This window comes from Oryctolagus cuniculus, chromosome 1, assembly GCF_051225735.1.
Source record: "Oryctolagus cuniculus isolate XC-2025 breed Fujian yellow rabbit chromosome 1, ASM5122573v1, whole genome shotgun sequence".
Classification (NCBI taxonomy): Eukaryota; Metazoa; Chordata; class Mammalia; order Lagomorpha; family Leporidae; genus Oryctolagus; species Oryctolagus cuniculus.
Genome location: NC_142867.1, coordinates 112789104 through 112812913, shown reverse-complemented (window position 1 = coordinate 112812913; position 23810 = coordinate 112789104). Strand labels below are relative to the sequence as shown.

At 59.1% G+C, this 23810-nt stretch overlaps 1 protein-coding gene and 1 long non-coding RNA gene across 4 annotated transcripts; one reads left to right on the top strand and one right to left on the bottom strand.

The window, feature by feature from the left end:
• Positions 1–271: 271 nt before the first annotated feature.
• Positions 272–15492, bottom strand: OAF (out at first homolog). The gene is made up of 4 exons (XM_051848644.3): positions 14946–15492; positions 3342–3476; positions 2019–2199; positions 272–1211 (listed from the first exon to the last, which is right to left on the bottom strand). The coding sequence occupies exons 1-4, from the start codon at positions 15216–15218 to the stop codon at positions 946–948; spliced, it is 855 nt and encodes a 284-aa protein (XP_051704604.3). The 5' UTR covers positions 15219–15492; the 3' UTR covers positions 272–945.
• LOC108176882 (uncharacterized) lies at positions 14660–23551 on the top strand. Of its 3 annotated transcripts, none has more exons than XR_011378095.2 (4): positions 14660–14867; positions 15915–16079; positions 22455–22529; positions 22775–23551. It is a non-coding gene; the product is annotated as an uncharacterized LOC108176882 (long non-coding RNA). The 3 variants fall into 3 exon arrangements; XR_016221021.1 differs by having other exon boundaries at positions 14712–14867; positions 23003–23551; XR_011378099.2 differs by lacking the exon at positions 15915–16079 and having other exon boundaries at positions 14710–14867.
• Positions 23552–23810: the final 259 nt, after the last annotated feature.

Sequence of the window (23810 nt, the reverse complement as noted above, 5' to 3'; positions counted from 1 at the left end):
GCAAGTAGCAGGGCCTGTGTTTTCCCAAGGGAAGTCTGGGTGCAGCCTCGGGCTTATTTCTGACGATTGTTGACTGGTTTTTGGGGTGTCGTCTGTTGGCGTGCGCGAGGCCGGTCGGATTCTTCCCCAGGAACCCCCGCCCCCACACCTACCCCTAAATGACTGAGGTGCTTTCGAAGCTGCTGTCCCAAGATGGGGCGCCCAGGGGGACACTGCTGACACCAGGGGGCAGCATTGGCCAAAAGTTTTCAGCGCTGGGTCTGCAGCTGAGTCAAGTAAAAACTTAAAACTTTTATTTCTGGTACAAATGATAAATACTTTGCATTAAAAATCTGGAATTCAAGTTTTCTGCATACTTCACACTCCCTCCCCGCCCCAGAGCCTGACAAAAACATCTCTGAGTAGAGGGGACAGAGCTGGTGCCGGCTCTAGGGGCCAAGTCCGGGGCTGGGGCTGGGCTGGGGCCGGGAAAGGCACGTGGTCTGTCGGTGGTGGTGGTGGTGGTGGTGTGGGGTTGGGGGTGGTCTCTGCCTGCCACCTCACCCAGGCAGCCCGGGGCCAGCAATGAGAAGGCGGGGCAGCCAACCCTTCCCAGCAGTGCGCAGGGTGGGGCGTAACAGGAAGACACGCCCCTTAGAATTTGAACCTTGAAGAGTTCCATAGAAGATTCCTCGGCTGTCACATTTTGGTGAGCACTTCAGGGGACACAGAGGAAGGGAAGGGCGCAGGCTTGGCAACACCCCCCCCCCCCCCGGGCGCCGCTCTGTCTCCAACAAGGCACAGGCTGGGAGCAGGGAGGCTGCCTTCCTAAGTGGCCCCGTGACGCCACCCCCCTGCCCTTCACAGTGGCGGGAGATGGGGCTGGGGGTGCCAGGGGCCAGGCCAGCAGGGGAGGGGAGGGCAGCCCAGCGTCCCGGCCGGGGCCCACCCCTCCCGCCAGCCCAGCTAGGGGTCCTCATCCCAGAGGCACAGCTGCCTCTGGGCCACGTAGAAGTCGAAGCTGTAGCTCTTGCGGCAGCTGCGGATGCCACACTTGTAGGGCGCGGGCCGGTCGCGGCCGTGGCAGTACTTGAGCATGCAGGGGTACCAGGCCAGGCTCAGGCCGTAGCGGCACACGCAGGCCTTCCCCCGGTCGCCCTGCTGCCCACAGCGAGGCAGCTGCGCCTGCGCTGAGGGCTTGGGCAGAGGCTCGAACACGGAGCTGTCCACACCTGGAGGAGAGAGGCGAGAGGCAGGGGTCAGGGAGGCACCCAGGGCACAACACCCCCGGCCGGGGGCCATGGCCCTGCCCACTCGGCCTCCTGACATCCAGCTGCCATCTGCAGACGGCAGCTGCGGGGCTGTAAGCCCTGGGCACCGGGTTCCCCATGGGGCTTGGGGGAGACACGCTGAGCAGCAATGACGGTGCCCCCATCGTGGGTCCCCACGAGCTGGGCTTTCATCGCTGCTATTGTATAGATGAGAAAATCAGCCCCGAGAGGTTTAGCCACCTGGCCAAGGCCACACAGTAAGAGCGGAGGCAGGACAGGGGCCCTGCACTTGGCCACGTCGTCACCTGATGCTCTGTGATCGCTCTGTGCTGCAGCCACAGCAGAGCATGGGGTGAGGGTGCCAGTGTCTCCCTCCCATGATAGAAGGACACTTCTGTGTCTTGATAAGGGCAGGGACAAGGAGGACTGAGTGGGGATCCCTCCCCAGGCCTAGCACAGTCTGTGTGTCCCTGCCTGGAACAGGTCCCTTCCAATCTGCCTGGTGCTTCTCACTCAACAGCTACACAGGCACCACTTCCTCCAGGAAGCCTTCCCTGACCAATCCCAGCCTGGTTTAGAGGTTCCTCCCCTGACAACCCACTGAGCCTCAGGCTCATCGCTGGCCTCTGTCTCATGGAACCCTTTCTGGGTCTCCTCCCGAGGAGGTTCCGGGAAGACAGGAGCTGGGTGCCTGTGTCCTGTGTCAGACGCTTCTCTGAAGGTGCACGTCAAAGAGCCGGTCAGCCCTGGGGCCCTCCCCCGACCGACCTTGCTCCAGCCAGAACCGCACGTCCTCCTGGCGGGTGTAGATGGCGTCCGCAGCCTCGGCGCACACGTTGTGGAGGTGGGGGCTCAGCAGGCCCCCCTGGCTGAAGTTGACGGCGACGTCCATGTGCAGCTGCTCCAGGCCCCGCACCTCCTCTGCCTGCCGCACGGCCCGCGGGTTTTTCTGTGTGTACAGGAGGAGCCACTCCCACATGGCCTCAGGATGCTCCCCTCATCCCCGGGAGCCCCTCCCGATGGCGGGGAAACTGAGGCCCAGGGTGCAGCCTAGCCTTCTGGTTTCTATCTCCGGGAGGGGCTGCTCTCCGGCTATCTGTGCAGGGGCCCTGGGACTGATCTCTGGGCGTGATGGAGAATTCACAGGTGTTACTGGGACAGGGAGGCGGGCAGGCCAGTGAGCTGTCCCAGGACACGTGACCTCCAGGGCCATGCGCTTCTCCACATTCAGGGAACAGAGTCTCTCTGGGGAGGGCACTCAGTGGGGAGGGCCTTGCTGGAGAGGCCGGGGAGAGGGCATGAGGCAGGGAGAGGCCCAGGGCCTGGGAAGGCACGCGAGCAGGGCAGCAGGCTGAAGGGTTTTGAACACTTCACATCGTTATTAGCTCCAGGACTTCTCTCTGTAACCCATTTCTGCAGTGGAAAATGGGCTGGGGCAGGCATTGTGGTGCAGCTAGTTAACTCGCCACTTGGGGCACCTGCATCCCATATCGGACTGCAGGTTCAAGTCTGGGCTGCTCCACTTCCCATCCAGCTTCCTGCTAACATGCCTAGGAAGCAGCCAATGATGGCTCAAGTGCTTGAGTTCCCACCGCCCATGTGAGGAGACCCAGTTGCAGTTCCTGGCTCCTGGCTGCAGCCTGGTCCAGCCATGGCTGGTGTAGCCATTTGAGTAATGAATCAGCAAATGGAAGACCTGTCTCTCTGTCATCTGCCTTTCAAATAAGTCAGTTGATTTAAAAAAAAAAAGCAAAAAAAGAACATACATGGGGGTTTTGAGGGTGAGTCACTTGTGCAGTGCCACCTGCTAATGAGAATGCAGGAGGTGTGATGCACGGTGCGACACTGCATCCTGAGCCCCAACCTCTGTGACAAATGGGGAGATCTGGGCAGGCGCTGGAGTAATCTGGGAGTTGGTGGTTCAGTGTGGCGCGATTAGGGATATGGACTCAGGAGGCCAGGGACAAAATCAGGGCTTCTGGGCTCTATCGTGAATGAGATGCAGAGGGAGAGACCTGGGCGGGAGGCCGAGCTGGGGTTGGGGGTACCGGGTGAGGTGCTGGGCAGGGCAGACCTGGGGTGGGCACTCACCTGCCGGAGCTTGGCCATGGCCTCACTGGGGATGATCTCATTGTGCTGCAGCCGGGTGACAAAGCAGAGCGCCTGGAACTGACTCTGCCCCTTCTCCAGCTCCCCCAGGATCAGGGCCCGGAAGATCTTCACGTCCTGGAGGGCAGGAGGATGGGAGAACAGCTTAAGAGAGCGGGTCTCCCTGCAGGCCCGCCCTGGTGCTCAGCTCAGGCCCGGAGAGGACACACCTGTACCCTACCCCACAACAGACCTCTCCCTCCTACTGGCCGAGCAATTTTTTAAAGATTTATTTTTTCGAAAGGCAGAACTACAGAGAGAGGGAGAGACAGAAAGAGAAAGAGGTCTTCCATCTGCTAGTTCACTCCCCAAATGGTCACAATGGCTGGACCTGGGCTGGTCTAATGCCAGGAGCCAAGAGCTTCTTCTGGGTCTCCCACATGGGTGCAGGAGCCCAAGGACTTGGGCCATCTCCTACTGCCTTCCCAGGCGCATCAGCAGGGAGCTGGATCGGAAGTGGAGGAGCTGGGACTTGAACCAGCAGCCATATGGGGCACCATGTTGCAGGCAGAGGCTTTACTGGCTATGCCACAGCGCTGGCACCCCCAACCTAGTGATTTTTGAAAATAAATTTTTAAAAATTGAGAATCAGAGACACAGGTAGAGGGACAGATACCTACAAGAGAGCTCACCTCCGCTGGTTCATGGCCAAAGCCCACGGTGGCTGGGGCTGGGTGAGCAGAAGCTGGGAACTGGGAACTCATCCCAGATCTCCCCCCAGGGTCTGCACTGGCAGCAGCTGGGGGCAGGAATCAAACCCAGGTACTCCTTCTGGCACCCGGATTACTCACAGCTGGTGCTTCCCCAAGGTCACCCTGATCCGGGTGGGTCAGGGCCCCCCCAGCCACCTGACCAGGGCATCATGGGGAAGGGGCTGCCATCTTCCAGTTTGACCTTATGGTTCGGGTCTGGGGCGGGGTCTCAGTACTTCTGCTCAGCCTGGCTCCCTGCCGCTGGCTTGGGTCTGGGTAGCTCTGGGCAGGAGCACAGGCTGGCTGCAGCTGTCCCGCCTTCCGGCCTCAGGGGCAGGGACAGCTCACCTCTCCCTAGTTCCCCTTCCTCTGTGGGGTTACTCACGGCATTCCCCGCCATGGGCTCCTTCCTGTTACTGACTCACTGCGTGAGCAGGGCAGTCGCGGTGGGTAGAGGGAGAGGGCCACAGCATGGGACGGGACCTCCTTCCCACCCTGGCTGCCAGAACCCAGTTCCCACCGGCTCTGTGCCTTGGCTAACTGCTCCCACGAGAAGTTGGCAGGTCTGAGTGAGAACTGGTCTCAATTTGTCAGGATCCCCATCCTCCACCCCCACGGCACTGGGCATGCACAGCTGGGGGTAGCCATGCCCCAGCCTCCCCCACTCCACAGCTGAGACCCCCACGGACTGCGTGCTGACTCTGCAGCTGCTAGAGTGTAAGCGTCCCTCGGATTCCAGGTGCAGGCAGTGAGGGGACCGTGTTTCACCCCAAAGCTGCCACGCGTTCGCTAGTGCCGCAGGCTTTCCTCCAACTTCTCTAAGTCTTGTCTGTCAACAGGGTGGGTGGTGGTGAGGACTGCGTGAGTTATCTGGAAGGTGCTCCAAGTGCACGCTGGGCTTGCTGTCATCTCTAAGATCAGCTGACTCCGCAGATGACCGAACCCCCCAGTGCCTGGCGCCTCCCAGATCCCCACGAATCCCTGCACAGCTCCATCTCTCTGTCGGAGCTGCTCCAACCTCCTCCTCCTGTGACAGTGCGGGACAAGTACAGGGAGAGAGTTCCCCAAGAGGGAAGCTGAGCCCTCACCCAGCTGGTGAGAAAGGTCCGTTAGGTTCCTCTGACCCCAGAGACCCGTGAGGAAGGCGAATCGGAGCTTGGGTTACGCCCACTTCCTCTTGAGAGGAGCTTCCTCCTTGGGTCATGATGCTGGAATCCCCTTGTCTGCCAGCCTGGGCCACCTGATCTTCCCTTCACTCCAGTCTGCTGCGGGGGGAGGGGGCTGGTCCACTGGGGGCACATTCCACTCTGGGCTCAGTTCCTGCTGGGCGAGACCCGACACCACACTTCCCCTCCCAGGGCTTGAGTCAGGCCCCAGGCAGGATCCAAAATGCACCTCCCTGCAACAAAGCTCTGGATGACAGTGACATTCACAACGTCTTCTCTGCTACCTCCATCACATGCAGTGAGCCCCTCACCCCACCCTGCTGTGGTCTGAGCCCTGACGCACCACGACCCCTCCTGCCCGTCTTACCAGGAGAAGGCATCTGAATTGTAGACCGGACCACAGAGCAGGAGAAATCTGCTTGCACTGCCTGCCTGTTAAATAACAATTTCATTGACAACAACCAAATGCCACCTCCCAAATGGGAGCCAGGCCCGGGGTGCAGAGAGGGAGTGAGACCCTCTCATTGCGACAGAGGAGTTCTTGTGCATCTCCTACTGCTGTAGGACACAATGCTGGTAGCGTTTATAACTGGAAGGGACAAATCATTGTCACCATGGGTCAAAAAGGATGCACCATGCTATTTAAAGTCCCCGCAACAACAGGAGGTGGGGACTATGAGCATTCCCGAGTTTGGACCGGGAAGCTTTGCTCAAGGTCATGGGACTGAGAGGAAACATAACTGGAATTTTAACCCAGGCAGACGCACTCCAAAGCCCAAGTGCTTGTACCCAGAATGCACACTGCCTAGGGGATCCACAAGCCCAGCGTCTCTGGTGTCCAACTAAAGAGACTGAAGCTTCAGTCCTAGGGCTAGTGTGGCCTGTCCTAGCTGTACAGTGAGTGGCGGGGGCAGGATTAGAACCCAGGTCACTCTTCCCATCATGCCCGTCCGGCAGCAGCATGGGTATCCTCCACACCCTGCTTGGGGGGACCATGGCAGCTGAAGGACTGACAGCACCATGCACAGAGAAGACAAGGAGCCAGGAACCCCCTGCTGCCCGGCCTGCCCACCCTGCCCAGTCCTTTCCACACCCTCGTTCCCCAATTTTCTCAGTCCTCTTTCTCCAGAAAACCACACTCCCCGTGCTGGCCCCCAGGGGCAGAGCGAGCCCTGGTCACTGGATCCAGGGCCCCCCTTTTCCTGCACACAGATGGAAAGGCAACGTAAAGAAGCCCCCAGCTTCGGGGACCGTCTGGCCAGACGGACGCCTGGCTTCCGACCTTCCTCCACCCCCGGGAGTCCCCTGCAATGATTCACCCGGATGTGGCCCACAGCCCAAGGCTGATGGCATAACAAGGGCAAGAGCCCGTGGCAGGGGCAGGAGGCAGACTCCTTGGAATCTGGACTCCCAAGATGCTTCCGGAAGGCTCCCCCTACCCCACCCCCGCCGTGAGCACCCAGGACCCTCCAGTCCACCAGGAGCAGCAGGAACCAGGAAGAAGTGGAGCCCATTGCAGCCAGGGCCAGGATGCGGGCCATGCAGTGGGCGCGGCAGGAACGCCACAGAGACAGTGCTGGCTACAGTCCGCTCTGCACTTGTAAGTGAGGAGCGAGCAATTCTGGGACAACACAGGAGTTGAGAACAAAGCTCCGGAGCCAGCACCACCTGCGTTCAGGCCCTGGCCTTAGTGCTACGAGCCACAGGGCCACGGGGGAAGTGACTGCAGCTCTCTGTACCTGCAAAGTGACGGACACGACAGGACCAACCTCCGGGGATGGTTGTTACAAGGAATGAGTGAGTGAAAGGTCTCGAATGCAGCGGGCTGAACCCTTCCAGTTCCCTCCTGTGGCTGCAATCCCTGGCCCCGTGTCCACCTCACTCCAACCAGAATCCACTCCAGCGGGAAGGAGTAAAGATTTTTCTCCTGAGATGCACCTGTGGTCTAGACGGGTCAGGTCACTCCTCTGGGGCCTGCAGGGAATCAGCAAATCAGTGGGCCAGTGCTGCTGAGCACTGCCTGGGCCAGGCCGGGTGGAGGTAGGGCCGAGACCTAGGCCCTTCTTTTCCAGGGCTCAGAAATGAGGCTGACCTCCGGTAACCCAAGCCAGGGCCCCACGGTGAGGCCTAAGGTTGAAGTTTATGCTGAGTGCTATGGAGCCAGAGGGTGGATGCTGGGGCACTCGAGGTTCCTTTAAGGAAGGGGCCAGGGGTGCAGTGAGGGAAGGAAGAGCTCCCTGGCAGTGCAAGCATGGAGGGCTTCCCAGGGGAGAGAAGACAGGGGGCGTGGCGGGCTCCCAAAGCCCCCACCCAAGTCCCTCCTCCATGCTGCTGTCACCTGAGCTGCCTGATGCCCACCAAAGGCTCCCTCTGTCCTCCCCACAGGACACACCTCCCGAGGCTGGCAGCCAGTGCAATGTTTGCACGCCCTTTGCACTAAACCGGAAGGCGTGCAGTTCCCAGAATGAGCAGCGCCATGTCACCCCTTGTGCCTTCCCACAAACTGACCGTTCCGCTGGAATGCCTGCAGCCCACGCTCCAGGACTCAGCGCGAGTGTACCCCCTCCCCGGGCACCAGGCTGCCCTCAGCAGCCCTGCGGTGCCAATCCCACTGCTGTCCCCCCTTCCACACTCAACCTCTTGGGGCTGGAACAGGGTCTCATTTGCAGTGCATCCCTGCCCTGGAACACAGCAGGCACTCACCAAGTGCCTGGGAACAAATAAACAGGGACCAAACAAGAGCATGGGAGGGCAATGGGTGCGGAGGCTGCCGCCGGCCCCCGGGGCAGGACATGGGTCTGGGGGCCCAGGCTGAGGCCTCAGCTCTTCACCTTAGAGATCACAGCAAATCGCTGGTGGGTTCTGAGCTGCAGGGTGGCATGGGTGGGTCTGTGGTGTAGAGTTCAACCAGACTCAGCCCGAGACTGGCAAGCACTGGGCCTAAAAGCCTGGCCGGAGGGCTCCTGTCCTCACTGGGCATCCAGGCCCTCAGTGACCTGGCCCAGGCTCCGGGACACTGATTCCAGGTTATTTTTGCCATAGCCCCAGGATCTGGCACAGCACAGAGGCTTAGCACTTGGTAGCTGGGTTAATGAGCGGATGCTTCCTCAAGCCCCAGGCTTTCTCTTCCAGGCCTAGCCTGTAACTGGGCTCCTGCAGGCTGGTACCCCTACAACTGCTATCTTGGCTTCTAGAAGGTTCAGGAGTCCTTGGCACAGTGAGGCTCCCGCAGGGGACATGACCTTCATCAGCCACACAGCGGCTGAGCCAGCACCCGAAGCCCTGACCTCTTAACTTCCAGTCTGGTGATCCCCAAGCTCTCCCCCTGCACCATGCTCAGCCCCACCACAGATCCGGCGCCTCTGTGCCCACTCCCTGCCGCACTGTCGGTCCCCGAGGGAAGGCTGCGTTGGCTCAGCAGTGCTGGGGCTCCAGTGGGCGTGCTGAGAGGGCAGAGGGCTGCACAGGTGGCCTGTGCCAGGCCCCCGACGCTCCTGTCTGGGAAGAGAGGCCTGCGGAAGCTTGGTGTTGGGAGCGGGTGGGGAGCGGGGAGCTGTCACAGCAGCCGTCCACGCTGGCTTCCAGGACCAGCGGCGGGGCGGGGTAGGGGGCGGTGTGCACACTGTTTTGCTTCAGCGGCAGTCCTTGGGGTTTTGTGTTACTCGCAGCCATGTCTAATCTGGACTGATACACACAGACGGACACCTGCCGTCCGCATTCACAGGCCCTGCGTCCGCACAGCCTCACTATTTGTTCTCCAACTGCTGTGTCTCATCCCCCTAAGTCCTACACGGGCCTCCCATTCCATGGTCCCACTGCCCCCCCAACCCCCTCTCCCTCTCTGACGCTCCGCAGTCTCGTGCCCAGCTCCCCCTGCTCACAGGCACCCAGCTGCAGGTGGCCCAGCCTCCTCTTGCCCTCTCTGGCCCTTCCTGCCCCCTACGTGGGGCTGCTCCTCCCTCTCGGGGTGCACTCCCCCCAGTGGTGCCTCCTCCAGGAAGCCTTCTGGGGCACACATGGTGAGGTTCCCCCCACCCCAGGCCTTGCCAGCACCCCGGGACCCGCAGGCACTGATTGCGCTTTCTCCCTCCCCCCTGCCTCATCCTGCTCCTGGACAGCTGGCGCTCGCTCTCCCCTGGGAGCGTCCTCCGCCTTCCTGCTCTCCTTTCCACCACCAGAGCTCGTGATGCTGGGGCCCAGGCTGAGCCAATCTAAATATTTATCCCTCTGCTCCTGCCTGGGGCTGCTTTACGGCTAGAGAAGGGTCCAGCTTCGGTGGGCTGGGGAAGGGGAGAGCCGGCCAGGAGTCGGCACCGTCCCAACCTCATCCTCACGGCCCCGTGGCTGCTGCGCCCAGACTTCCTGTGCAGGAGAAGGGGTGGATGGATTCAGCCCAGCGCCAGGCAAGCACACCCCCAGGCTGCGGCCGGGCCACTTGGGCCGCCCCCGTCATGAGATGCCCGGATACCTTCGGGGCCAGGCCCCGCACAGAGGCTTCTTGTTCTGAGGCAGTGGTGCAACTGCTAGACAGGAGCAGTGCCCCCTACCGCCAATCCCCCCGTGCCCCGTCAGCCAATCCCAAAGGTCACCACTGTCCCGACTGCCCCGGGAACAATGTGAGGCTTTATGCGGATCAGTTGCGCCCCACGGTCTCGCTGACTCAGGGCTCCGAAGAAGGGGCTGCATGCCTCCCTCTCACCCCCAGCCCCAGCCCCTGCCCCGATTGCATCGCCAGTGGCAGCCAACTAACTGAAAGGAAGCACGCTCCCAATGATGCTTTCATTCCTGGAGCAGAAAACAAGCAGCCGCCCTGAATCTGCTCAGCAGGGGCCACTTGGGCATCCCCCGCACTGGAGTTTCGCCTCTCGTAAGTGGCCACAGCCTCTGCTGCGCTGGCCCTCTTGGTGACGGCTCACAGCAAGCCCCGAGCATCACATCACAGTCCCTGCCGTCCAGGCAAGGAGCCTGGGGCTCAGAGAGGTGAAGTCACCCACGGGGAATGCACACAGGGAGTGCTTGGCAGTGTCTGTGTCTTCACAACCATTCCCCCTCCGCCACACCCGCCACAGGTCACTCAGGGGTGGGAGTCTCAGGCAGGGCCAAGTCTGTCCCCAGGGAGTTGGGAGCCAGAGGAGGGGCTTGCTGGGGATGGGTTCCACGCCCTGAGGTCATGACGTGTGCAGACAGCCAGCTCACAGGCAAGGATGCCTAGGGGCCTCATCCCGGATCCTCAGCTGCTCAGTGTTGGCAAAGCCGCACAGGACCGCACGGGATCTCTGGCTTTCTGTGTGCACATCTGAAAGATGCCGGCGCTCTCTGCCTCAGGGCTTAGGGAGGAGGGGGCCATGTGTGTGGTCTGAGTGACCACTCAGCACGGATACCCACCATGCGATCCTCACCTGAAAGCTGGGTCCCCCTCAGCCTGTCTGGGGGATAGGAGTCTGTCCCGAGTTTAATGACCACTACCACCACCTTTCCGGACCTGGGGCTGCCTGGGAGGGAAGCACCATACCCCCACCCTCCCCACTGTCCTCCCCGCAGGCCACGCTGGGCGGTCTCCCTGGCCTGCCTGGATCTTCTTCTAGAACTCTCTCTCTGGACATGGCAGTCAGGCGTGAGAAGGTCCGCGTCGGGACCCTCCAGCCAAGGCTGCTCTGCCCTGACCCACGTGCAGGAGCCGGTCACTCGGCCCGGTGACTTCTCGTAAACACTTCCAAGGAAGGCTCTGGGTCTCCCCGGGACCCACTCTGCCCTCTCCTCCCCAAGACGACTTCCTGTCCACGCCATGCCCCACACCAGACTGGGAGGGGTCTGTCACGGGTGGGCTGGGTCCTCAGAGCTCACCTGTGTGACAGGACCTCCCCTTGGGGAATGCAGCCACGCGCACCCCACATCTCCCAGGCATCCTTGTCACCTCCACCCCCAGGGCTGGGCCTCAGGTCCTCTGCCTCCCCCTCAGCACCTAGGGCCGGGCCCAAGCTTCCAGCCCCTGGGCCCTCTGAGTGGCCCGAGCTGGCCACCCCGCCATGAGGCTCTCCTTATCTTGCTTCTTCCCTCCAAGGCTGCAGCCCCGGGGCCCTCGTGGCTCCCTCCTCCCACCCTCCTGGAGTCTGAACCCTCCGCTTCCCGTGCACCCCCGGCCCCCACGCAGCCACACAGGACTCTGCAGATCTCTCCCCCCCACACCTCCATCCGGCCAGCACAAAACTGCCTGGAAGCTGACTCATCCCTTCCCCAGCTTTTGGACACTGGGGGTGGCGGGGCACACACACCAGCCTGAGGGGAACCAAGATAGCTGTCAGACAAACAGCTGGGTGAGAGATGGGGGGCGGGGTCAGGCCTGTGATTACACATGCCCGGGGATTATGGACATGAAGAGCTAATTATCTACATGGGATTGGGCTTACAAAGAAGAGCATCAACTATTGATTGTATATTACGAATTAAAGTTCCTACACTGAGGCCAGGTAGCAGTCACCCTAAAGTATATACACACTGCTATAAACCCATTAGGGTGATTGTGGATGGAGTGACAGGTGGCAAATATATGAGTGGGTCTGGGCCCTTCCTCTGTTTAACAGGCTAACCTGGGTTCTGTACCAGGTGCCCTGCCCCTCCTGGAGCAGCTGTGCCCGCGGCCCCAACCTTTGCTGCACATGGAATCACCTGACATTCTTTAGCGGCTCCTGCTGCCTGGCTCTCACCACTCACGGGGAAGGGAGTGGAACCAGGGGCGGGGACTTGTCAAGCCTCCCAGATGATGCCACCGTCATGCTTTTCGAGCTGCAGCTCGGTCACCTGGTGGACAACCACCCGTGGACAGGGCCTGTCGTGATGCCTCATGACCGCTGGATAGCACCAGGCCCCTCACGCCTCACCTGGGCTGCAGGCTGTGCCCTCTGTGGCCGGTGGCTGTGACAGCTTTGAGGGCTGGACGTGGGGGTGTGGGGGGAGATTCAGATGGAGCTGGAACCCTGCCTGGGGCAGAGGCAGACAGGGCGGGTGGAAGGCGCCAGACAGAGGGAGGCTGGCGGGGATGAGCTAGACAGGGGGCTGTGTTCCTCTCAGCACCGTGGCCCTGGACAGCCCATCAGCACATGGGCGGTTGCTCCTGCGTGGGCCGGAGATCCTGGAGCTTCCAGGAGAAGGGGATGATGACGGACTCCAGGCTGGGGGCTCAGGGCCGCCTTTTCCGGGTGACCTGCAGCCCACTGCTGAACCTCGGCAGGGAGAAACGTGCTGGGATGCCCCGTGAGCCACAGCTACGGCCGCTCGTGGCTGCTACTTCTTGAGCAGTTAGCACAGTATCTGATCTGCACGACCTCGTCCAGTTCTCCCAACAACCAGGGCATAGGTACTATCGCCCCCATTCTACAGATGAAAAAATGAAGGCTTGGCGAGACCCAGCAGCTTGCCTGAGGTTGGCCAGCTGATGAGGGGTAGACCAGGTGTGTCTCATTCAGCCCAGACTGTCTCTCTCCCAAAGGTGACCCAATTCCCTCTTCCCAAGCAGAGCAGGGGCTGTTCCCCGACTACTCCCAAATGGGCTTGGTCCAGAAACAGAGTTTGCAGGCTTAAGAAAAACAAGACAAAAAAAAAAAAAAAAAAAAAAAAAAAACAGGAAAAAGCACTGCTTCTAAACAGGACTTTCTGGTGGAAATCAGCCCAGGACTGTGAGGCGCGAGGCCTTGAGAACCGGGAGGTGCCCCATGCGGGGGGAGGGAGCACACAGCAGCGGCTTTGGCCAACGGGGCAGCAGACTCGGCTGGGGGAAGGGGAGAGGTGACGGTTCCCTGTGCTCCTGCCCAGGCCAGCGGGAAAACTGGTGTTGGAGGGGACCCTGGAGGGCTGATTCCTCTCCTGTTCCTTCTGCTCCCCACTCTGTCTCTTGCTGATGAAACTGGAGATGCCAGGGGCAGGGGTGTGTGTGAAACCCCAGCTTCTGGGTCAGAGGCTAACCTGAAAGGCAGACTTGGAGACCTGGGCGGGGGGCTGAGCCACTGCGGGGGATTAAACTGAGGGGCCTGCAGCCAGCATTGAGTGTGCTCTCTAATGGAGTGGTTGGGGGCCCACCATACCCTCAGCCCCAGGCCCCCGCCGCCATTGCCGGCCACCACATCACCTGAACTGTGCCAGCCACAGCCACCTGGGCTCTCCCTCTTCTCCCCCTCCAAGGCAGAGCAATAAAAAAATCTTCCAGCTGTAGCTGGAGGCTATAAAAGCTGAGCCCTACCCAATACCTTTCACTGCCCAGGCCAGAGCCTCAGCCCCGGCGGCTGGGGAGGGCGTGGGGATGGGAGCGCCCCTCTCCAGGGTCCCCCAGCATGGACACAAGATGCCAGCCAGCGGGCAGGAGACTGGGGGAGTCACAGCTTGGCCTGAGGCTCATTTTCCAGGACAAAGGGCTTCCATAGAGGCGGGACCCCTGCCCCCTGATAGGCCACCTTGTTTTAGATTTTCCAGGAACCGAACACACTCATCAAAATTCCCCTGCAACTCAGGTCACAACTGGTGCTGTCCTCTCAGCATCCCTCTCTCCACCACACACGGCTCTGCCCCTGCCTGCAACTGCAGACCTGGCTGGGGCCTGCTGGGTAAGGAGGAGCACCAAGTCTTCCATCGGTGACAGCCCCCGGCCACCACAGGTCCACCTACTCTTCTGTCTACTCCTCTATGGCCCTGGGAGAGATCCGCAGCGCGCCCCACCCCACCCCCACCCCTGGCTATGGCAATCTGCCCGGGTCCAGACTCTGACCCCTCTTTCCACCAGCTCCCACTATCTATGTGGGGAAGAGAAAGTGGTGGTGGCTTCCCTAGTGGTCTCACCTCTGCAGGCCCTCACCCACCTGGCCTCTTTGTACCCAGGTGGGTATGGGGGCAGGAGAGCTGGAGAATCCCCTTTGAATACCTAAAACTCAAGTGTTTCCCACCAGGCTGGGTCACTCACACCTTCAGGCACTTTATAAAGCTCAGCACCTCCCCTCTCCCTCACCTCCTTGGGGACCAATGTCCACCTCCTTGTCCCCTCCACAAGACACACACACCGGGCAGAGGCTCACCTGGCAACCCCACAGCCCCAATCTGGGTCCACGCCTGGAGGCCGCTCAGCCTCCCTGGGGTCCCTCCCCAACCGAATCCTCCTGCTCCAAGGGTGCCCCCCTTCCGGAGCAAAGCGGACAGTGTCTCTTTTTCTCCGGACTGTTGGCTCTGCCCGGGAAGGTGCCACAGAGCAGAGACATGGTTCAGGGACTCCCAAGGTGTCAGCGCTGAGAGGCCTCCAGGTACCTCAGGGCTCCGCCCACAGGCGACAAACCAGACCCTTAGCGGGATCCCCGAGAACCCAAGACCTCCCACCCCTAGCCCAAGACGTTGTCCACTAGAGTACGGGGAAATGACTCCAAGAGGCGCGGCGGCGCGAGTAACGCGCATTCGTGGGGGGAAGGCGGGCGGCGCCTGGAGACCCTGGGAGCACCAAGGAGCAAGTGGGAAGAGGGTCTCCTCCGGGAGCGCCCACAGCCAAGCCTGGACGCACGGGGGAGGGGTGGAGTTCGCCGGGGCGGATGGAGGGGCCAGAGCAAAGCTGTGGCGAGAAGAGGCTAGCGCGACCCTGGGTGAGTTCCGTCCGGCTGCTGGCCCGAGGGCGACGCCCCTCCAGGGTCCCACCCTGCGAGCGAGCGAGCGAGCCTCACCTTCTTGAAGTCGGCGGTGAAGGAGACGAGGGTACCGTCTGGCTTGCGCAGCTCCAGGCTGATGCTGTCCGCGTCGCTGTCCGCTTGCAGGCTCTCCTCGGTCACCTGGCCGTCGGGCAGCCGCACGCGGACCCGCAGCTCGGCCGGCGCGCCCGCCCCCACGCCCCGCGGCGCCCCCAGCAGCGGCAACAGTAGCGGCAGCAGCACCAGCAGCAGCAGCGGCTGCAGCGCGGGGCGCGCCGTGGGGACCCCGCGATCGCCGGGGGCGCGCATCCCCGGGGGCCGCCGCGGGCCTCCGCGGCCCCGGCGTGCCGCGTGGGGGCGGGGAGAGGCGCTGGCAAACTTCGCCCGAAGTTGGGGGCCGGTTCGCGGTGCCCGGGCGCAGATTTTCGCTACGTGGCGCGGACGCACGTGGGCTGCGCTGCGCCGCGCCGCGCGCCCCCCGGCGGAGACCGCGCTGCTCAACCCGCCAGCCCGCCCCGCGCCGCGGCCCGGGCCCCCGACTCCAGCGCTCGCGGACTCTGTTTTGCACTTTTCATTCAATCCCACCCCCCGTCACTTCCTTCAGAAAACAGAAACCACCAGGACCTGCCTTAAAGAGACCGCGCACCTCTCGGCCTTAAAGGGCCCGCGGCGGCTCCGCGCGCAGCGGAGCGGCCCCGGCGAGGCGCGGGAGGGGCCCGCTAGGCGGCCGGGTGGGAAAGGCCTTCTGATAGGCCGCCCCCGCCCCGCACACCCCTTCCTTCTACCCGGGGAGGGACGGGTGATTTGCCCTGCCCCTTCTTTTTTCTTTTTCTTTTTCTTTTTTTTTTTTTTTTTTGGCTGGTTCTTGCGCCATGTGGATGAAATAATCGGGCTTGGGGTTTCAGGGGTTTTGTTTGGTCTTTTAGTTTCTCTGACACAGCAGATTTCCAAAATGCGTCTGCAAAATCGGACCTCACCTCGTGCTCCGCCTTTTTCCTGCCCTAGGTCCGAAGACTGGAAGCTGGGTTGGCGCCACTGTTGACAGGCGTCAGCTCTCTGGCCGGGCAGGACACACGAAGCTCCCACCTTGCTGAGGCCCTGGGCAGCTGGCGTGTTCCTCACTTCCCCCAGTCACAGCCTTTCCTCCTGCAGGCTCCAGTCCCTCTTGCGGTAACACAGAGAGCAGACCCAGGGAAACCTTAAGACTCCAGGCCACTGGGGGAAATTTGGGGCACTGGGTCTCTACCATTTGGGGCTCTCCCACAAGTGACAAAGAGATGGACCTGGCCTGCCACTCAGCCCAAGCTGGAGCCGGGGCAACACTGGGCCGTCTGCACTCCTGCGTCCTCTGAGCAGCCGGGTCATTTGGGCACACCTGAAGAGTGCTGTGGGCTCAAGAGCCCACGTGTGGGTGGTGGGGGAGATACTGTCTGGCCAGCTCCAAGCAAGAGAAAGCCCCGGAGCATGGCCAGAAGCGTGTTCCCTGGTGTCCATCTGCACTTCTGTTTGCATCTCCATAGATAGGATCCAAGAGATGACCTAACTCAAGGTTTTCCAAATTTGACTTAACAAGATGTTTAAAAACATAGATCTCTGGGGTCCTTACATCTATGGAATTAGGCTCCCTGGGGAGAAGAAAAGAAACTTGGCATTTTAACAAGGGTCCACATGCTTGACATAAAGGACTGATAGACGGCCCTTGACAGGGTGTTAAGTATGGAGGATCTATAAACCCAGGGCTGGGAGCTGGGGACCCACCTGTCCCCTAAGGGCTTTATCTGCATGTTAGGGAGATAAGGCAGGCTGTGCACAATAATTGGATTAGCATCAGGATTGCTCCCTGAGGGGCTCCCACCCTCAGCTGGCAGGACTGCAGATGAAAGATGCACAGGGCCTCCACACTGGCTGCAGCCCCCCAGCCGGCACAGCCAGTATCAGGGCCTGGGCCCCCTTCCTGAATTCCCGGTTTCAGGCCCTGTCCAATCCATCCCCAGCTCTGCCCTCAGGCCTGTTCCCAAATCCCTCCCCAGCTCTTCCCCCCACCCCACAAGAACCCAGAAGAGGTAGGAAAAGGAGCCCTTGTTGCCTGATTTCTTTTTCGGGCTGGCTGCCTCCGTGAGAATCCTGGGCTTGGAAACAAGGGTGGAAGACCTCATCTCTTTCCCGCCCTCCCCCTCTTCTCCAGACCCCGTTTCCTTCCCTACTTCACTCATCAAGTCAGGGTTTTCTTTTAAAACAGTTTGACGTCTGATGCCATTCCCGGGACACGCCTGCCTCCGTCCTTGCTCTTTCCCTTGGATTTCACCTACCGGAGGCTCCCAGATCGGACACAAAACCGCCGCTGCCCAGGAAGACTTCCTCGGCATCCCATCACCCTGTAGCTCTGTTCTGAACTTCTCTCTCCTGGCCCTGGGTTCGACACTAACACCATGACGGCATCTCCCATTCAGTGTGTTCTAGTTATGTCTAGGTTCCGTGCCAGGCGTTTTACGTGGCTCATCTCAGTTCATTCTCAGGGCCACCCTGCACCGAAGGTCCTGTCCCTAGCCTCTTCTTACTGCTGCTTAGGGGCCTGGAGCTTACAGAGGTTAAGTACCACACCCAGGGTCGCACAGGTAGCAGAGCCAGCGGGGACTCCCACACAGGTCCACCTGACCGCAAAACCCCTGCCTTTAGCCACAGTGGCATCCGCCTGTCTATCACGCTTGCTTTCTCCGGCCCCCTGTGCGCTCACACGACCCTGCTATCTCTTCTTGTTATCTAACGGTTCCATGTGTGGCGATCTGGTGTCCCCAGTGAGGCTGTCAGTTAGCTGAGTGGGGCGGCCCCGTGCTGGGAAGAGAGAGAGAGCTCCGTTCAACCAGCCGGTACAGAAGCACCCATTCATCTTCGGAGTAAAGGCCGTCAGAGAAAGGGCTCTAACAAGCCTAATTACCCTGACTACAACCAAACAGCCCTCATTGTCAGGGACTTCTTTATGTCCAATCGCAAGCCCTGTGCCACACCATAAACCAATTTCCTTTCCTTTTTCATCGCTAGCCCTGGGAAGGCGGTTGTCACTAGTAGTTCAGAGCAAGGGTATCAGACTTGCAGGGCTGGACCCTGGCTAATCACGAGCTGTGTGGTTCGGGGAGCCTGTCTCTTCATCTGTCAAGTGGGTGCACCACTGCTTCCCTCACTGGGTTGTTTAAACAATTAAATGAAAGATAGTGTAGAAAGCACTTTGCAACATGATTGGCTCAGTAGATGGTAACCATTATTTAATATGGTTTATCCTTTCCCATATGTCAACTACTAAATCCGTATCTGCCTACCTCTGGGCCCCTCACACACACACACATGTACGTGCAGGAACAATTTTTTGTCTCTACCCTCTGTAGGCCTTTTTAGGACCCCTGAAACTGGAAGTGGTCAGCAAGAACCCCCGGAGGCACCTGCCCAGTGATTTGGTAGGAGGAGAAATGCCACGTCATTTCCCAGTCTGTGACCAAGGCCACAGGTGCTGACTGGGCCCTGCGGCGGCTCAGAAAGGGAACTGGAACTAGAGTCCTCGGGGGGGATGCAGGGAGAGTGCAGCAGGCAGTTCGCCTTTGTGACAGTAGGGAGACTTAAAAAAAAAAACATTTATTTATTTGAAAAGCAGAGCCACACACACACACACACACACAGGGAGAGAGAGAGAGAGAGAGAGAGAGAGAGAGAGAGAGAGAGAGAGAGAGTTCTTCCATCCACTGGTTCACTCCCCATATGGCCTCAAAGGCTGGAGCTAGGCCAGTCCAAAGCCAGCAGCCAGGAGCTTCTTCCGGGTCTCCCACATGGGTGCAGGGGCCCAAGCACTTGGCCATCTTCCACTGCTTTCCTAAGAGGATTAGCAGGGAGCTGGATCAGAAGTGGAGCAGCTGGGACTCAAACTGGCACCTTTGTGGGATTCCTTAGCCGCAAGTGGCAGCTTTACCTACTGGGACACAATGCCGGGCCCCAGCAGGGACACTTTCCTTGCCACTTCTTTCTGCAGAGGGCTGTTTGGTTTGAGTCATGCTCCAGGCCCCTCCTTCTCCCTCTTGGTCCTCTTCCCCCCTCCCCTCTTTTTGGACCCTTGTGTCCAAGGAAACCATGGCAATGGGCAGTGGGCAGGGGGCGCTCTCCTTTGCCTCCCAAGGCCAACTGCAAACTCCAAACTCTTCGCTGCTGGAGAAGTGCAAGTTAGGTTTATGGCATCACGTGATTGTGCAATTGCATCAATCAAGGGTGCTGTAGGAAAGTGAATTGGAGAGACAGTGGGGTCGTGAGAGAGGGCTGGACGGCTCAGGGAGGGGACAGTCACTCTTCCCAGGCACAAGGGGACATTCTGATGAAGCGGGGCTGAATCACTGACTTTCAGGGAGAGAACCCAAGGCACAAAGGAGTGATCAGAGCTGCAAGGGAAGGCAGATCTCAGGTCACTAACTCCAAGCCCACGACTCTAAGGTCCTGAATGCAAACATCTCTCGCATCCATGCTGGTTTCAACACGAGGCCTTTCCTGCTCCCTCACCTGGACATCATTCATTCATTCATTCATTCGGTCATCTTGTGCACACACACAGACCCCTACAGTGTGAGTCACTGTGTGGGAGGCTGTGGGTACAGCAGATTGCAGGGTGTATGCAGCCATTCCTTACCCTGGGATGGCACCTGCTGCTGCAGGGGAGTAGGACATTGCAACAATCATGGCACGCACACAAATTTGAATGACAGCTGTTGCGGTTGGTTCCACAGAGGACTAGAGGAGATGCTAGCCCAGACCAGGAGGACTTACTGGGAGGCTTTCCTGGGTCCATCCTAGACTTAAAAGATGATGCAAGATTGATGGACAAAGAGGATGTTCCAGGCAAAGGGAGCAAGGTGGTGTACAGGACATGAGCCTGGTGGCATCCCAGAAACTTCAGCAGGTGGCGGAAGTGTGACAAGGGAGAGGAGTTTGGCAGGGCCAAGAAACGCAGGGCCTTGCAGGCAATGTTCGCGTTTGGGTTTGGCTTTGTTTTCCTCGGAGCAGTGGGCAATCATTGAAAAGTGTTATGCAAGAGGGTGACATGACGAGACGTGTGCATTAAAAAGATTGCTCTGGGAGTGGCTTGAAGCCATCCAGATGAGAAGTGATGGTGGTGGGCTCTACCCTGGTGCTGGCAGTGGGGTGCAGAGAGGTTCTGGGCTTCTGCTGCATTTTGGAAGTAGTTTGATGGTCCTTTGAACTGGGGGCGACTGTGTTGGGAGTTGAGGGCAGTATCTGGTTCTGGCTTGGACAGTGGGATGGGAAACCTGGTGGAGAATCTTGTAGATTACTGTTTTGGTAGCTCCTTGGATACTCCCGTTAGAATGATTGCACAGCACTTATATGTGAAACCAGCGGGAACGGAAGCACAGAGGCCAGCTATTAGTGGTGCCGCTCAGATCAGACACCCAGCATGCTGCAGCCAGGCCTAGCCTCCTTCTTCTACAATGCACAGGGTTTCCATTGCCTGGCCTCTCTTCGAAGTCTCTGGGTACTGGCCCTGCCTGTTCTTCATGGCCACCTCATGCCTGGCACAGTGCCTTGTATACAGCAGGTGCTCAGTGATGCTGTCACCCGAAGCCCTGGGTACCTGGTATTCTGCTATGGGTGCGGGAGCCTCAGGCAGGCCCCTGCCCTCAAGACCCTTGCTGGCCATGCGGTCCACAGAGCATGGGGCCCTCCCGGAGCAGGCGGGGCTGGCTCATCACAAGGGGAGCCCTCCAGCTGTTTTCAGATGTTGCTTCTGCCTCCGGGAAGCCGGAGCCCGGGAGACATGGATGTGGGTCCCTGAGAGCACCTATCCCTCAAGTCCCAACAGTTCCATCCCCAGGGCATACACGCCGAGCCCTTCGACAGTCTGCCTGTAGCCAGAGGGTGGCTCCGGCAGGGCTTGGGTGCCTTGTGCAGATGACATTTGTAATGGGTCAGTACTCTGTCCTGGGTGCAAAGCTCTGAGCGAAGTCAGTTGGCTCTTTTAGCCCAGTGTTGCCCTGCTCTGGCAGATGAATGAATGCACATGTCATGGCTTGGGATGTGATGCCCTGCCCTCTCCTCGGGGGGCTGGGGAGGAGCAGCTGCACCGGGATGGGGCCCATTTGTGGCCACAGCCTTGGCCTGTCCCCCTTTTCCTGTTACAGTTGCTTTAGCATCTCTGATCCCGGGAGCCTGTCTGGTTGATATTACGAGGACTTAGGTCAGAGGGTTGAGGAAGGGCCTCCCATTGCCCAGATGGGGGGAGCCGGGGCCCAGTTCCCAATCTAATGGAAAAGGGGGCTCCCCCTCCCAAACTGGGGGTCTCAGCATCACCATTACCACTCAGGATATCATTTAAAGGTTTGTTTTTCTGAACAACCGGGAGAGATATGCTGTATTGATTGATAGAAACTCATGATGATAAAAGCATACATGGATTTAGTGCATTTCCAATGAACATCCTAATAGGTCTTGAAATAATTTTTTTTACATAGACTTCATTTTATTATTATTATTATTTTATTATTATTATTATTTCATTGTAGAGGAGGTTTAGGTTCACAGCAAAATGGAGCAGGAAGTACAGAGTTTCTGTATACTCTGCCCCCACGAGCGTGGACTCGCTGCTAGGGTGGTTCATTCATGACAGCGTCGCTAGGGTGGTTCATTCATGACAGCGTCGATACATCATCATCACCCAGGTCCGCAGTTGACTCAGGCAAGGTTTCCACTCTTTTTTTTTTCAAATTTATTTATTTGAAAAGCAGAGTTACAGAGAGGCAGAGTCAGAGAGAGAGAGAGAGAGAGAGAGATCTTCTATCCACTGGTTCACTCCCCAAATGGCCGCAATGGCTGGAGCTAAGCCAATCCGAAGCCAGAAGCCAGGAGCCAGGAGCCAGGAGCTTCTTCCTGGTCTCTCATGCAGGTGCAGGGGCCCAAGGACTTGGGCCATCTTCTACTGCTTTCCCAGGCCACAGCAGAGAGCTGGATTGGAAGTGGAGAAGCCGGGACTCGAGCCAACACCCATATGGGAGGCCGGTGCTGTAGGCGGAGGCTTAGCCCACTGTGCCACAGTGCCAGCCCCTCCACTTTTTTAATTGGCCAAAAAATTTATTCCAGGGCCAGCGCCAGGGTGCAGCAGGTTTAGCTACCGCTTACAATGCCGGCATCATGGATGAATACTGGTTTGAGTCCCAGCAACTCTACTTCCAATCCAGCTCCCTGCTAATACGCCTGAGAGAGCTGAAGAAGATGGCCCAAGTGCTCGGGCCCCTGCCACCCACATGGGAAATGGGAAGGAACTGCAGGCTCCTGGTTTTGGCCTGGCCCTGCTCTGGCTGTTGTGAGCATTTAGGGAGTGAACCAGCAGATGGAAGATCTCTATCTCTCCCTCTCTCACTCCTGGCCGTGAGGATGCTCACCCTGCTACCTTGTGGAGTAAACGCTTTGCCTCTGAAACTCACACTGGGGCTACACCAGGCCTCTCCTATCACCCAGCCCTCTCCTGGCCCCGGGAGACAACAAGTTCGAATTCTCTTGCAGGTGACTCACAAGAACGCTGCACCTACCGAAGCTCGCCAGCTTTGGCTTCGTGTTGACTTAATGCCCTTCCCAACGGTAAGTTGAGTTTTCAGTTGGGCCACCCCATTTCCTGCCCTTAGAAGAAAAGACAAATGGGGAATAGAAAGGGTGCCGTTACTATGCCACCCTGTGCACTGGGGTGGTGGCAGCTGCTCTCCAAATACAGCACCAGAGAAGGCACTCCACTACACGCACCTTGCCCACATCGTATCTCGGGCGTGTGCATCCATGAGGAAGTTTCAGAGCACCCAAGGTGAAAAAGGTGGTACTGTGTCTCCCAGCTTCTTCTAGGCACGCTGATGACGCAGCCTGGCTCCCCGAGCGTGCTGTGATGCCTAAGGAGTCTGGCTGGCTGGATGCACAGCTTCTAACCAGTCACCCTCTTGGGGCACCCGCCCTCCAGAAAGAGCGCCTAGGTGGAATCGTTGTGTTGTGTGTGTAGACAACACCTTCGCTTCCAGTGGTGACAAAACCGATGAACGCTCTGGTTTCCTGCCCTGGCTGTCCAGAGCCACTGAAGTTACCAGCAGTGGTGACCGCGTTGATGGCTTCGAACACCTCACCTGTTCCAACCCCTTCCGTGATGGCGGTCGCTCTGCCTAACTCCCGGAGGCACAAGTGCCTGTCATATCGGTGCTGGAGTGCACGAATTCGTCAGTGCAGGCGGAATCACCCCAGGAACAAGTCACTTTCCTGTCGTCTTGCCGGGCCCCTGGCTGCCCCTCGGCGCGTTCCTGGCTCTTGTGGCAGAAGAAAGTTAGCACGTGGTTTAGAAGCCGGAGCAGCGCTGCACAAGCGGATGAAACACTCTCTCCCTCCTGGCCGCCTCCTGCTTCCTCACCTCTGAGAGCTGGGGCCCCACCTCTGGGAACTGGCCCTGTGGAGAGCCAGGGACACCCAGCAATGCCAAGTTTCCACTCTTGGTGCTGAACCTCCTGAGTGTTGACACATGGCATGGTGCAGGATGGTGTCGTGGTCTTGAAAAGCCTCCTGTTTATTCCACTTGTGGAAAGTGCATATCACACTCTCAGTAAAGCCTGAATATGCATTTCAAATTATCCTCTGAGCTTTGTGGCTTTTATGAAATTATTCTTGCATGGCCTAGTATTTCCTGCCCTGTTTTTCTCAATATCGGTTCATACACGTGTCCCTGTATTGACACAGTCTGCACAGGGTTCTTAAAGACTTATTTATTTATTCGAAAGGCAGAGTTATAGAGAGGCTGAAGGAGAGAGAGAGAGAGGATAAGGAGAGAGAGGACTTCCATCGCTGGTTCACTCCCCAAATGGCTGCAATGGCCAGAGCTGGGCCGATCTG

Bases quoted from the DNA above. Each gene is read 5' to 3' on its own strand.
- OAF (XM_051848644.3), bottom strand. From the start codon at position 15,218: ATGCGCGCCCCCGGCGATCGCGGGGTCCCCACGGCGCGCCCCGCGCTG. The intron at 3,477-14,945 runs GTGAGGCTCGCT...CCTGCCCTCCAG, and splicing joins TCACCGCCGACTTCAAGAAG to GACGTGAAGATCTTCCGGGC. The intron at 1,212-2,018 runs GTCGGTCGGGGG...TCTCTCCTCCAG, and splicing joins GCGGTTCTGGCTGGAGCAAG to GTGTGGACAGCTCCGTGTTC.